General features: G+C 32.7%; 1 protein-coding gene across 1 annotated transcript in view; it reads right to left on the bottom strand.

Moving 5' to 3' along the window:
* Positions 1 to 13,410, bottom strand: part of LOC140451333 (matrix metalloproteinase-25-like) — a 28,734-nt gene extending 15,324 nt beyond the window's left edge. The window contains 4 exon segments of the mRNA XM_072545078.1: positions 968 to 1,074; positions 4,757 to 4,866; positions 4,869 to 4,908; positions 13,396 to 13,410. Coding sequence (XP_072401179.1) covers positions 968 to 1,074; positions 4,757 to 4,866; positions 4,869 to 4,908; positions 13,396 to 13,410 — 272 coding nt within the window.
* Between the last annotated feature and the right edge of the window lie 2,367 nt (positions 13,411 to 15,777).

Raw genomic sequence — 15,777 nt, 5'->3', positions numbered from 1 at the left:
TAAAGAGAAATATATGGGCTATGCAAAAACTACAGAAACAAAGATAAAGAGAACCATAGAAAAATAGAAAGAAATGGTAACTAAATGGAAGAAATACGAACTAAAGAATTAGAGAATGAAATACGTAGAATAGAAGTAGAAATAGTCAGTGGAGTAGATAAATTGATCCCAAAATAATAAAGTGTAGACGGAAAGAAGGAAAGAAATGGTTGCAGGAGATAATGGAAGAAGCATTAAGAACAAATAAAATAATAACAGGATGGGAAAACAACTTACTGAACCCAATATAAAAAAAGGAGTCGATGCCATGTGTGGAAACTCTAACGATATATGGCTGTTATCAGTAGTATTTGAGCTTTATACGAGAATAATAGAAAGAGATAGAAGGAAAACTAGAAAACGAATACACAGCACTCAGAGTCAAAAAGAAGGATTTCTGTATGCAGATGACAAAGTACTCATAGCCGATGATCAATTTGATGGATAGACCGGTAGACAACCGTATCGATAATATGTAGCGAGGAAATCAAAAAAATTTAAATTTGAAATCAATATAAGGAAATGAAAGACTATGACAATGGGACATCAGAAGCAGAAGATTGGAAATGAAAACTGATTATTCTGTAAAGGACCGGAGATGATGAGATTAAAAGATGGAAAGATAGACCAAGAAATTTGGGAAAAAAGAGAAATCAGTCAGGAAAAAAATATATAGTTTATAAATAAAAGACATATAAGTACCACAAATACAGCCGAAATACCTAAGAATAAGAAGCTGAATAGGAAAATAAACAATCCAAGAGAATAATATAAGTACAAAATTTGATACAAATTGACCAAAAGCACAGGAAAGTCGAGGATAAGTTAGGCCTAAAAGTGGATGAGTATGCGCCATCAACTTTTTCATTTTTTATTTCATAAAAGACGTGAATAATAATTTAAACATGTAAATGATAAATGAACTTACTGATAACTGATATTTCTCTTTTCCCAGCTTTCAGGACCTAGTACATATCGTTTTTGACGACTATTTTGGATTATATCAGGTACTCCACACCGAGGTAAGGTCATCAGCTAAAAAGAAGTTAATGTTATGAGGATCCTACGATGAAAATTTGACGCAATATACAAATATCACAAGTCTGGAGATATTGTTTACCATTTTTTTAAACAAGGGCAACAGATTGATTTAAAGTAGATTCTTTTGAATGGACAACCAAAATTAAAGCACAGTTGGTTTAAATACTTTAAATAGTTTTTAGTGGTTGTAGTATTATTATAATGAATATTATGCTAAACGCTAAAAAATTGCTACTGCCATGAAGGGTAGGGTCGCTTATATTGGACCGGCTCCTAAATTGGACCTTTGCAGATTTGACCGAAGCGAAAACAAGTGGTGCTATCCGTTAATACCAATTAGAACTACATCCCGAAACGTGTTAGAGTTTCAAGACGTGTGCAGCTGTAAACAACAATTGAGAAAATATTAGTGTTTTCGTGATTATTTAACTTCCGATACAAAGATACTACTACTTACCGTTCAAGTAAGTAATCACAACATTTATAATATCTTTATTTCTCAAGATTAATTAAAGAGACCATAGTTTAGGAATTATTTTCGTAACCTAACCTATTCGTAAAACCCATTGTAGGTAAAATTTGATATTGTTTAGCTTTAGAACAAGGTTTCCTAAATTGGACCAGCAATTCACTAGTAAATTGAACCGGTCCAATTAAGGTAACCGTATTGTAAATTTTTAAAAATCGGAAATTACAAAAACAATCAATACGGCAAAGAAACCAAAAGCCTCAGGTCCAGATGATTTACGAATTTTTGAAGAAACACGCATTTAATTATTCCGAAACTTCAGGAGCCTAAACACCAAGAACGAATAAGATTGTTTGCTACAATCGCTTATTTCAGTCCATGAAGTTGCACGTTGGAGGCGCATAAAACCAGCTAATATTTCTTGCAAGCCTGATAGACTAGCTTCTTTTGAATATACAATTCAGCGACCAATAGGTACAAATAAAATCTGTAGAAAAGCATTTATGCCATTTTTGGCATTACCAATGATCGGTTGCGTCGCTTAACCCCGCACGTTAAGACTAGAGGGGTAAGTTCGTATAGATAAAAGAGGTTAAAATCAAACTGGCAATGCGAAGTCAGGACTTGTTGTAGATTCAATCATACAACATATTGCTTGGTTTCTGGTCAAAACTGCCCATTATACTAGTAGAGAGTATATAAATTAAATATTTTTATAATGTATAGGTTTTGTTCACCAAGAACAAAACGTTAAATATTCATATTATAAAAAGATTTTTAAAGGACAATTTTCATTTTCTTTCGGTTGCCCACAAGTCGACACCAGCTCTACATGTGAAGAGTTAGAAACTAAAATAAAAAGTAAATTCTTAAATGAAACAGCAAAAAGAGTGACACTGGCAGAAAAAACTTTTCATAAGAAACGGGCAAACAAAGTTTATAACAAACTTAAAATCTATATGTTACTGACTTACCAATACTGGTATTTTCCTTTTAATAACTTCCTCTTTTACCTTAAATAAACACCAAATTCCGATTTTATATGTTTGTTATTTAAAAAACATAAATGATGTATTCTCTATATGTTACTGACTTACCAATACTGGTATTTTCCTTTTAATAACTTCCTCTTTTACCTTCAATAAACACCAAATTCCGATTTTATATGTTTGTTATTTAAAAAACATAAATGATGTATTCTCTATATGTTACTGACTTACCAATACTGGTATTTTCCTTTTAATAACTTCCTCTTTTACCTTCAATAAACACCAAATTCCGATTTTATATGTTTGTTATTTAAAAAACATAAATGATGTATTCTCTATATGTTACTGACTTACCAATACTGGTATTTTCCTTTTAATAACTTCCTCTTTTACCTTCAATAAACACCAAATTCCGATTTTATATAACAAACATATAAAATCAGAATTTGGTGTTTATTGAAGGTAAACTAAATGCACGATCAAATACTTACCATGTCGGGATATTATTATGAGGTTTTTTCCTGGTTTTTCCCTCATAATTTACTATGGAATCACTAACAGGAGAATTTTACTGTCATCATGGTATGTATTTGTCTTTTTAAAGACGAATTACATGTTATGATCTTTTCAAACTTAAAATCATTTCAGAACTTTGTAAAGTAAATGATAATGTAGGTGGTATTTGCATTGATTATATGCAAAACCTGCAACTACCGGTTATTCCTGTCCAGAAAACATTCTATTTAAGACTGTTAATGTTTTATGTATTCAAAATCTGAAAGATGATAAGGTAACATTCTATGTATATCATGAGGGAACAGGAACTAAAGGGCCTAATGAAGTTGTATCATTTTTATTACATTTTCTTGACAACAATCCAGAATTTAAAAATATTAACCATTTTCACTTCTATTCTGATGCATGTGCCGCCCAGAACAAGAACCATACAATAGTTAGACTTTTTTCTGCATTAGTTTCAACCAATAGATTCAAAAATATTGAACAATATTATCCCACACGTAGACATTCATTTTTACCGTGTGATCCGGATTTTTCTGTTCTTAAAAGGAAAATCAGACAGGATTTATACGTTAAAAGAGTATGTAGAGCTTATCATAACATCTAACAAGAGTTTAAACTGATTTACTGTAGTTTCGCCGAATTCTGATAATATATTGAACTTTAAAGGATGGTGGCCCACGTATTTTAAAAAGACGATGCTCTCCAATAATTCTTTGGGCAGAAATATTTCAAGAGATCAAAAAATTGCTTTTAAAATTTCCAACTTTCGACACTATATTCATTTGAGTGATCACGAGGGAATTGTTATTACAAAAGAGTACATAGATGGCTTGATAGATCATTCTTTTCGGCTACGAAATAGCAACAAGGATTTTATTAGTTTCCCTACAACAAAAGCATACACCAAAGGACATATTCCTATTAATATCAAGAAGATGCAAGACTTGAGAAAACTGGAAAAATATCTACTAGATAATGAAGAAGTCAAGGACTTTTACGGAGAAATTTTTAATTTGCCAACATGCGAAGGAGACTCAAATGAAATAATACAACTAGATGAGTGATTACTACTGATATATTATTCTGTATGCCCATATTTTTGAATAAATGTTTATATAAAACATGTTTTCTTATTTTTACATCCTTGAAAAATGTGTATATTTCAAAAACCCCAAAAATCCACAAAATTAAAAAAGAAAAAAAAACATATATAAAGCTAAAATTTACCACTTTTTTATTCAAACTGATTAAAACACATTAATCTCATGATTTTATTATAAAAGCACAACAGGTTTTTTAAAATATTTCATGAAATAAGAATTTTTCTAATTTCTCAATATTTTATAGAAATGGAATTATTTGGTTTCTGAAACATGTAATTCATTTAGTAAATGATTTTTATGCTAAAATTTTGAAATATTTATTAACATGTGTAGTACAATAGATATTTAAAAAGTAGTCCAGTAAAAAAACTCTTAATTTTGCGTACTTTAGTTAATTATGCGAAGCAAAACGTAAATGATTTGTCATTTTGAGTGTTTTTTACCAGATCGAATAGCATTTTGCCCCGTTTGATAACTACTATATACCTAAAACTAAAAAAAATTGTCCAAACAATGATAACACCTAACCTTGTAAGCCCCGTGGCGATTGATCTGTATATATAATTCCTGAAATTGGAATAATGTATACTTACCCTTTTTGTTGCATCATCAAATACACCTGTCTCCTCAATGCCTCCAAACCTTTGCATTACTTTGATAATTTCGGAGATTCCCCCTTCTGTATATAGTGCCTCGGAGTCCCAGTGTCCATTTTGATGTAGCCATATCTTTTCATAAATTCTAACTTAAATTAAAAAGAATACTTATTTATAACAATTTCATTTTTCACTAATATATTACTAGCATTGGCAGATTTAAATTCGAACCTGAATAATATCATTAATATATTTTTTCGAATAAACATTACATTGTAATATAATAAATAAACTTTTATATATAGGTACAACAAAAACGAGGAAGAGTTGTAAACCAGCAAAGAAAAAGGCAAAACTGACCTATAGAAAAGAGAAACGGTAATACTGGGAAATGAGGTAACAAGATATGGAAAATCATATGATAAACAAAGAGATTAAAATTTTTTCCAAGAGATCAAAGTCAAGAAAGCTATGGGTCCCGGAATCGCATGTTTCTGCAGAATATAATAATATTCTAACCTAACCTAATCTAATAGGTAACTTATCAAGCAAACTAGAGATGTGGGAAGAATACTTTGAGGAACTGCTAAACCCAGAGGAGAATACCAATGAGATACAATCACAAACCGGACTGGAGCAAAATAACAATAAGGCCGAAATACCTACCAAATTTATTAAGTTAGTGGTAATGACCTTAAAAGAAACATTAAAATAAGTAATCCTGAAAGGAAGTTTATGAGACTCTTTTACTAGATTAAGACAAGGAGATGCACTGCCCACAACTTTATCTACCTTATTCTAGCAGCTATCCTATAATAAAGAAGTGTAGAGACAGATCTCTAGATTCTCTATTGCAGATACAGGAATTAACAACCAAGATATGAAAATAATTAGAAATTTTTACTGGAATCAGACAACAAATTTCAGAGTTAAAGGTGAACACACTGACTATGTGAAAATCATGCGTGGAGTGAGGCAAGGCTGTATTTTGTCTCCTTTTTTCTTTAATCTGTACTCTGAAAGAATATTTATCGAAGCTTTGCACGAAACTGAAAAAGGTATTCTACTAAATGGTTACCGGCTAAACAACATCAGATATGCAGATGACACTATAGTATTTGCGGACAACTTAGAAGACCTACAAGTTCTTATAAACAAAATCACGTATTACAGTCAACAATATGGACTCAATATAAACGTTAAGAAACAAAGCTTATGATAATTAGCAAGATAGGGATCTCAGAAGGTCAACTCTACGTCAACCAATCCCCTGTAGAAAGAGTGACGCAGTACAACTACCTCGGCACCATAATAAATGAAGAATGAACCAACAACCAGGAGATTAGAGCACGCATCGGAAAAGCTAGATCCACCGTCAATCGTATGCCTTCTTCAAGAGTCACAACCTCTCTCTTGATACAAAAGTAAGAATGCTGCGATGCTACGTCTTCTCTGTCCTTTTTTATGGTGTTGAATCGTGGACCTTGAACAAAGATATGTGCAGAAAACTGGAAGCATTTGAGATGTGGCTATATCGGAGAATGCTTAAGATCCCGTGGACTGACCGAGTCACAAATGAGGAGGTCCTCAGAAGAATGAATAAGAACCGAGAGGTGACCACCATCAAATCTCGAAAATTACAGTTCTTCGGACATAATGAATCCAGATATGCTCTCCTTCAAGCAATCTTGCAAGGAAAAATATCTGGAAAACGAGGTCTGGGAAGAAGAAGAACATCTTGGTTAAAGAACCTCAGAATCTGGTTCGATACAACATCTGTGCAGCTTTTCCACGCTGCTGCAGATAAGATATGCAGATAAGATGATGATCGCCAACATTCGTAACGGATAGGCACATCAAGAAGAAGAAGAAGAGATAGCTGGTTTAATACGCTACAATAGACAAAAAGTTATCACTTTTGCATAAGGTATATTATTAAGTGTAAGATCAAAATCAGAACTCAGGAATATTCAGAATAATAGAAACAGCGGTTATAACAAAATTAAAATCGATGTAATAAAACTAAGAATACCATGCTGGGAGGAAAAAACGAAAAACAAAAGTGAGTGGAAAAAAATAGTGAACAAATTATAAGCAGTGGGCCTCCAGGCCTAAAGGAATCAGATAAATAATAACTATAAATGGCTCTATCTCTTATTATTGTTTCGATTCCTTCCCTTCATTCTAATGTTGGTCTTCTTCTCCCTCTTCCATTCGATGGAATTTAGTTTAAAGACTGTTTTGGCCATCGTTCGTCTTCTATTCGCAGTTAAAATATAATAAGATCTGTTATAAAAATTGAAGAAGAAAAATTAGATGTATTGTTATGAACCGTAAACACTTGAAATCTCGGATAAATGGATAAATTCTCTTACAAGAAAATTAATTTCCAAACAAATATTATTGAAAAGGATTTGAAAATGATTTTGGTTGGTATTGAAATTTAATTTAAATACCAATAAAAAATCCACTAAACATTTTTTTACTAGAAATTCCATTAACAAGGTCAACTGATACATTTTTCCTAAATGCATTGCATAGTACTGCAGCGAACCAAAAATGTAGTTTCCTAGGAAGCAATTTTCTAAAACCACCAGGTCGCGTAAATTATAGTTGGTTAGTAAAACGAAATCCAAGCGGAAAATACTAGTTTAACCAAAAACTACGAGTAGAAAATACAGGTGCGAAAATCCACATTGTGATAACTTTACTGATAAACTGAACGTGAATTAAGATTTTAATTGTACGTAAAGCTTTCTCTTTTAATAACTGTGGTTGTATCGTTTCCATCTGATTAAAAATCTTTAAAGCGGTTTTTAACATGGAAAGAGATTTTAGGAAACATATCGCCTTTATGTTTGTATGTTTGTTCTTTAAACTAATAATTTGTATGTTATTTGCTTCAAAATGGATGTATGTGCCACTTTACTAATTAGTTTTAAATTATGATAACTAAGAGAATGAAAAGATAAATATAAGTAAAAATTAATGGGAAAATCCCAGTAGTTGGCTGTATACCATCATTTAAAAAACTTATACAGAAGTAAAAAACTTCACGTTTGTATTTAGGTATAAAATATATACTTAAAACTTTTAAAAAGTGTCGTCAAAATTTATACAGTAGCATAACGTGACGTTTTCGATCTAGATCAAATCATCTTCAGTGTCTTCTTTTGTAATTGAAGCTAACACTAAAATGCTGTGACATCAATATATGGTTTTACATTGTTCCAAATTTAAATTCTAATGTGACTCTAGGTCGATGATATTGGATAAAAATTTAATACCTAAAGAGCAACATGTTTCTTTGACCAGAACAACAGACCAACTGAGTTGGTCTGTGTCGTTTTAACTGACAAGAACCACGTGTTCAAGTCGAGCAAAGAAACATGTTGCTCTTTAAGTATTAAATTTTTGACATTGGATAAAAATTCGGGATCTTCGGGAGAAGCAGTTACAAGTATAACAAAAAGATTAAAATGCAAAAAAGACATCAGAATAGGCACATGGAACGTGAAAACCATGACACAGGAAGGTAAAATCCCTAATGCAATATAAGAAATAGCACACATGAAATTAAATATTCTGGGAATAAGCAAAATGCGTTGGCCAGGTTCAGGAACTGCAAATATCGAGGAACACCGTGTTTACTATTCTGGAACAGATAACGGCAAGCATGAATTAGGGGTCGGCATTGTATTGACAAAATAAGTGGCAAAATCTATTGACGACTTCATTCCAATCTCAGCAAGAGTAAGGCTCATACAACTGAAAGCAATACCGATGGAGATCAATAAAATCTAAGTTTATACACATACAACATAATGAACAGAACAAGAGGTAGAAGAAGTATACCATAGCATTAATTAAATCGTCAAAAGGTTGAAAAAGCAAGATCTAACAATTGTCATGGGGACTTAAACGCCAAAGTTGGGGCCAGCAAAACATCATCTGCAGTTGGACCATTTGGATTAGAAAATCGGAACGATCGGGAAAATACATTGGAAATTTTTGCGGAAGCAAATCAATCAGTAATTATGAACACCTGGTTTAAGCTACACCCAAGGAAATTGTACACCTGGAAATCTCCACAGGGTTCTGTGGGAAGGATTGTAAAAAATTAGATTGATTACATGCTAGTAAATAAGAGATATAGGAAGAGCTGTACATCTGTCAAAACATACCTGAGGCAGACATAAATTCTGATCATGTACCAGTTGTAGGTAATTTCACAGTCAGAATGAAGAAGGTTGAAGAAGTAAGTCGACGAAGAAGTATGACGTTAGAACACTGAAATATCCCAATGTTCGACTGAAGGTGAGTGAAAACCTCAATACAAATGTACTAAAATGCAGAAATGCAGGAACTATAGAGGAAAGTCTAACCATTATACAAGAAACAGTGAGACAAATAAAAAAAAATACCTGAAGAAAGATACAGAAAAACGGAAATTGTGGATCACCGATGAAATACTTGAACTTATGGACCAGAGAAAAACAAAACAAAGAAAATCTCCAAGAATATAAGAGAATATATACCATCGTCAGAAGAAAAACTGAGTCGATATGATAACTTCAATGTCCATCGAAAGGTGAAAGAAATAGCTGGAAAGTTCCGAAAACGCAACAGTGGAAAAATAACAGATGATGAAGGCAATATTGCCATAACCAAAGAAGATAAAAAGAAAGTATGGGAAGAATACTTGGAGAAACTTTTCCACGACCTTAGAACAATACAAGAACCCACCATTAAAGACAATTCAGGTCCCGAAATCCTACCAGAAGAAATAACGGCAGCCATCAGACAAATAAAGGATGGGAAGGCACGGCGACCTGACGAAATTTCTGCAGAACTGCTGAAGCTATTAGATGCAGAACAAATAAAAATAATAACTGAAATATTTAATAAAATATACAATACAGGAAACATACCAGTAGAGTGGCATGAAAAAGTACTACGGAAGATGAACACAACCGCGGATTTGGTCAATATCGTGAAGGGCTATAAGCTGCAGTGCATAGGACATATAATGAGAAATCAAGGTAGATATAAGCTACTCCAATACATTTTCTTCTTCTTCTTCTTCTTCAAGTGCCCTGTCCGTTGCGAACGTTGGCTATTAACATGGCAATTCTGATCTTATTTGCGGCGCTTCTGAATAGTTCGACCGATGTGAGCCCGAACCACTTCCTCAGATTTTGGAGCCACGAGTGTCTTCTCCTGCCTGGCCCTCGCTTACTGTCTATTTTTCCCTGGACAATCAATTGCAGTAGACGGTACTTATCGTGTCTCAATATGTGGCCTAGATATTCAAGCTTTCTTTGTTTAATTGTATTCACGATTTCTTTCTCCTTTCCGATTCTTTGGATTACCTCTGTGTTGGTGACATGTTCGGTCCAGGATATACGAAGAATGCGTCGGTACACCCACATTTCGAATGCTTCTAGTTTTCTCGTGAGTTTTCTCAATACATTTTGCAAGGTAGAATTGAAGAAAAAACGGCTCCAGGATGAAGAAGAATATCCTGGCTTGCTAACCTAAGAGCATGGTATAGAAAGACCTCAACACAGCTATTCCATATAGCAACCAACAAAGTCATCATAGTCAGAATGATCGCCAATGTTCGAAACGGACAGGCATCCTAAGAAGAAGAAAAGGATATCTAAATTCAGTCGTAAGAAAAAAGAGTTGAATATGATATTAAACACAAAAATTTGAACAAACAAAATAGAACAAAATGAAGTAAATGATGGAAGCACGCAGAAGTAAGAAGTAAGAATAAGAATATGTTATTTTTTCCCAATTCTTAAGCAAAATAAACTTAAGAAAGATGGTGCAATTAAGACAGGAAATAACCAAGATTTTACAAAAACTCATAGTAAAAGTCTCAAAGTATATTAAACATAAGTAAAATGATACAGGAAATAGAAAAAGAATAGAAAAACCTAAACGATGTAAGAAAAACGTTAATAGAGACAGAAAACAGAAAAAAAATCGCAATCATAACTTCAATATTATTTCGTTTGTTGTGGTATTACACCTACATATTTTTTAATCTTAAATTTTTGTTCATTATTTCTAATTTATACTTACTGCCTTCACTGAGGGCACTTCATGACTTTTATGAGTCGGTGCACAATAATATTTATTTACAAAACAAAACAACACGATAAAATACAACAAACTCATCTTGATCTAGTATGTAACCAGCTCAAACGGACAATATTACCATGTGACACGGATAGAAGACCACTACTGTATTGTTTAATTGTATTGTTTATTGTTTTCTTTTTAACTTCTTAGTAGTAACCTTATGACACAGCGGAATGATAATTCTGAGATAAGTCGGCATTGTGGTCATTTTAGTTAGAAATCTCGGAATCCCGGCTTGTATCGACGATTTTTGCTTGAGTTTGTAAAGGCCAACTGATCTTGTTTTTTTATGTTAATCATATATGCTAATGTGTCATTCGTGCGATATACATTTGTAGGCAAAAGTTTTGCTTTAGAACGCAAGTAAATAAATGTATATATTAACAAATGTTACTATCAACTGTTTGCTAGATAGTAAAGATATCAAAGATCATTTTTTAAATAAACACTATTTACAAACCAAACTTTTCCTTAAGAACCATCCTGAAGTTTACATTGTCAAAAGCGACAAAGGTAACGTAACTGTTGCATTGTAGAAAGAGGATTACCTACAAATAACTGGAGAAATGTTAAATGATACTAAGTATTACACTACACTTAGGAAGGAGTCCTGTTTACACGTTGCAACAGAAAGCAAATTGTCTCATATCTAAATTACACAAAAAGAAGTTTTTTGATAATAAAAAAGCAAAAGAGCTCAAAATATATAATTCTATTGCTCCACGTTTTTATGCTCTACCTACAATACATAAACCAACTTTGTCTATCAGACCAATAGTATCATCTTAATGCCTTCCTAATGGACCAATAGCAAAACTCTACTGATATCTTAACCAATGCTGATACTTTTAATACCAATATGTATATTAAAGATTCATTTGACTTTGATTCTTTTATTAATAATTTTCATTTACCACCCAACCATGTTTTAATTAGTTTATATGTAACATCTCCATTGACCAATTTACCTATTTAAGAAATCTATCAAATCGTATTATTTCTCACAAGAGTGATTGTAGAATAAAGAAAACATCTTGTGCTTTGGCAGAGTATGTAGGGGAGAAGGGGGCTCCTTCAGACAGGGGGCAGCTTCAGACATTGATACTGTGGGTAAATTTAAGACCTCGGGTTGGCAACACTGACATCAAAACATTTCATTACTACTCACACTATTGTAGTTTAGTCTGTAGAACAGTACAGTAAAGGGTTCACGTCATAAAGTGAAAAGTTCGTTTTTGGTGGTTGAAAGTCAAATTTTTGGATTGAAGGTAAGATGAGTTTTTTATTAGAAGATAAGACTTAGGATAATTAACATTGCTACCAGTTTTAAGTAAATTTATTGCTGTATAACCTGTACTATTCACATTTGTTACTGATAACACTCTTAGGTTATATTTTTACATTTAGTCTGGACACATCGAGTGGTGCACCTTTAGACAAAAGGGTATGGGGCACTATCAGACAAACGCAATGAAAAATAGAGACACTTTTTTTGAAATAACGTGCTTAAAACTTTCAGAGAAGCATTTATTAGATTAGGACATTTTTATATTAATTATTTTTGAGATGTATTAGCAGCAATTTTTATTTACTAAACTAATTTTATTTGGTGAGTTAACAAAAATTGTTTTTTCTTTCTAGTTCAACTTTGTAAGATATTTTGTCTTCTTTAGCAGCTCTTGATAATAATTTTAAACACAATTGAAAGCTCGAGATAAAAAATAGTTAACCAATAGCCCTTTTATTGACTACAACCCATCCAAAACAGTTACATATTTTTTCCAAACGAGTCACAAGTACTTCTTTATACATATATATATATATATATATATATATATATATATATATATATATATATATATATATATATATGTTTGTTTTGAGGTTTCCGCGGGAGCTATATGTGCTGTCACTATTTTTCCGGGTTTGACTCCGCGTTGTAAAATGCTGGTTTTCTTGAAAACCATTGTTTTGGCGACGTTTCGGCAAGGTCTCACTTGCCATTCTCAAGCCTGGTGGAACTACTTCTCGTCGTTACTCGATTAGTACTAATCGAGTAACGACGAGAAGTAGTTCCACCAGGCTTGAGAATGGCAAGTGAGACCTTGCCGAAACGTCGCCAAAACAATGGTTTTCAAGAAAACCAGCATTTTACAACGCGGAGTCAAACCCGGAAAAATAGTGACAGCATATATATATATATATATATATATATATATATATATATATATATATATATATATATATATATATTTAGTTATTTAGTTATATATATTTATTATTAGCTATTTAAAATTGTTGCAGATTGTGTGAAGATGGTAAGAAATAGGAAGAAAGAAAAAACAAAATGAAATTTCGATGTCGAATCTATGAAAGAATGTGTAGCGGCCATCCTAGATGGTGAATCGATAAGAAATGCTGCTAAAAGATTTGGATTAAAATATCAAACTGTTGGTATGTACGTTAAGAAGTTTACGGATTACCCAGATGGCGAACATGATATGAAATTAAGAAACGATACTAGAAAGGGTTTTTACTGAAATACAGGAAGACAACCTTGAGGCATATTTAATTAAGTGTTCAAAAATGTTTTATGGTCTTAACAATCTAAAAACTCGAAAAATAGCACATGAGATGGCCAAAATGAACAATATTAATTGTCCTAAAAACTGGGAAGTTCCAAGAATGGCAGGAAAGGACTGGCTATACGGTTTTATGAAACGCCACCCAAGATTATCTCTCCGTGCTGCTGAAGGATGTAGTATTGCACGTGCAATTTCCTTGTAAAACGTAATGTGAATGCTTTTTTTAATAATAATGAAAAATTAATTAAAAGATACCCAGAACTCTGTGACTTATTCAGGATTTGGAATATGGATAAAACAAAAACTGAAACTAACCAAGAACCTTCTTGTGTGATTTTACAAAAAGGCCAAAAACAAGTAGCAGCTGCTGTAAATGGTGAGAGAGGAACTCTGGTTATTACAGTTTTGTTTATAAATGCAGCTGGAAATAAAATACCTCTTGGTCTAGTATTTCCGAGAGAGCATTTGCACTTCAAGAGCCACATGATAAATGGAGCACCAAACGGGACCTTGGGATTGGCTCATAAGTCAGGTTGGATGACTACATCCAATTTCGTTTATGTGATGCAGCCCTTTATAAAATGTTCAGGTTCCTCTGAAAAGAGAAGAATGCTTCTAATTTGCGACAATCATGAGAGCCACTTGTTAATTGAGGCAATAGAATTAGCAAGAGCTAATGGCATGCACATTCTAACAGTTCCACCCCATTGTATCCATATAATGCAATCACTGGAGGATGGATTGATGAAACCTTTTAAAACAATGCTGCAATTGATTTATGCTTGAAATCTAACCCAGGCCAACGTTTTGGAATCTATCATGTGTCCGCATATGTTGGAATAGCACATGGCCGTGCCATGTTATCACAGAACATTATAAATTCTTTCAAAAAAACAGGAATATTTCCAGTTGACATGCACATTTTCACCAACGATATGTTTGCTTCCAGTTTGGTCAGTGAGAGACCTGATCCTCCAGACGAAACTATTCCTGATGAACCTCTAGCATGCCAACTAGCTGCAAGTCTACCAACTTTAAAATCTGAAAAACCACCCTCATCTCCCCAAATTTCAAGCGAAAACTTTCAGCAGCCAATAGACACTCCATTAACATCATCATCATCATCAATGGCGCTACAACTAGTGGGGCACATTCAAACGTTTTTGAAAAAGTGGTTTTGATTTTTTTTACAAATATAGGTTTAATATTAAAAGCATATATACAGTGAAAGTTGAGTGAACAATGTATTTTATAAATTGTTGAGGTATTTAGAGTGATATGACAGTTTAAATTTTTATGTTTGAAGAAGCCCCACTCTCCCCTAATTGACAAAGATCATACCATGAATTTTTATAACAATAAAAGTTTGTGTAATGAAGGTAATAAATTCAAAAGGAGCTTTTGAAAACGGTGTGTTTTAGCAAAAGTGATAATAATTTGAACAAAATATCAGAAAATTTATTTAAAATTTATAATGACATTATTTCTTTATAATTCGTTCATAAAACCACCTAAACATCACATTGGTATTTTTATTTGCCATATATATGTATCGATTTCGAGTATTTGTGAATAATAAATAAATCTTTTATTTTCTTATTAATTTTTTTTTCTTTCTAAAATAAACTAATTTTCTCTCGAGGTTGGCATTCATGACATGAACGGTTATTTGTACTTCCTATCGGTTGCTATTTTAATTTGTTAATTATTTATCAAAATTCAATTTTTTTTTAATAATTTTTTCAAATAATTTTTTACAAATTAAAAAAAAATGAGAAACATTTATTAGGTCCAAAATTTTTTCTGGTAATGTTTTCTTAAATCCGTTTTGCAACAATTTAATTAACAAACCTACGTTTGTACAAACGAATCTCACCTGCTATGTTCACGAAGACAAGAGTTGTGTAATCTCTGGACAATATATGGCATAGTATGGGAGTACGTTATATAGTAGAAGGAGGAGTGTGAATGGCCTTAGAGCCGAAACACACAAGCGAACCCTTGCCCTCTGAGGCAGCGTGGTCAGGTACTCCTCACATGAAAGACACACTCAAATCATGACCCTCATTCTCCGTAGGATCAAATGGCACTAAACTAATTAGCTTTTGGCATAAAGTCAGGAGGGCAGAGGCTGTTAAAAATCTGCGGAGTCTAAACCGCTACCCAAATAAAACAACAACGCGATATCTAATATAGCGACATATAATTGCGGCTCGCTATAAAATCAATCCACACTTAAAAAAAACTGAAAATATAAATTGGGACATCTTCTTCTTCTTC

This window comes from Diabrotica undecimpunctata, chromosome 9 (assembly GCF_040954645.1).
Source record: "Diabrotica undecimpunctata isolate CICGRU chromosome 9, icDiaUnde3, whole genome shotgun sequence".
NCBI lineage: Eukaryota > Metazoa > Arthropoda > Insecta > Coleoptera > Chrysomelidae > Diabrotica > Diabrotica undecimpunctata.
Note: the sequence above shows the minus strand (reverse complement) of the source record. Positions and strands in the feature narration are given on the sequence as shown.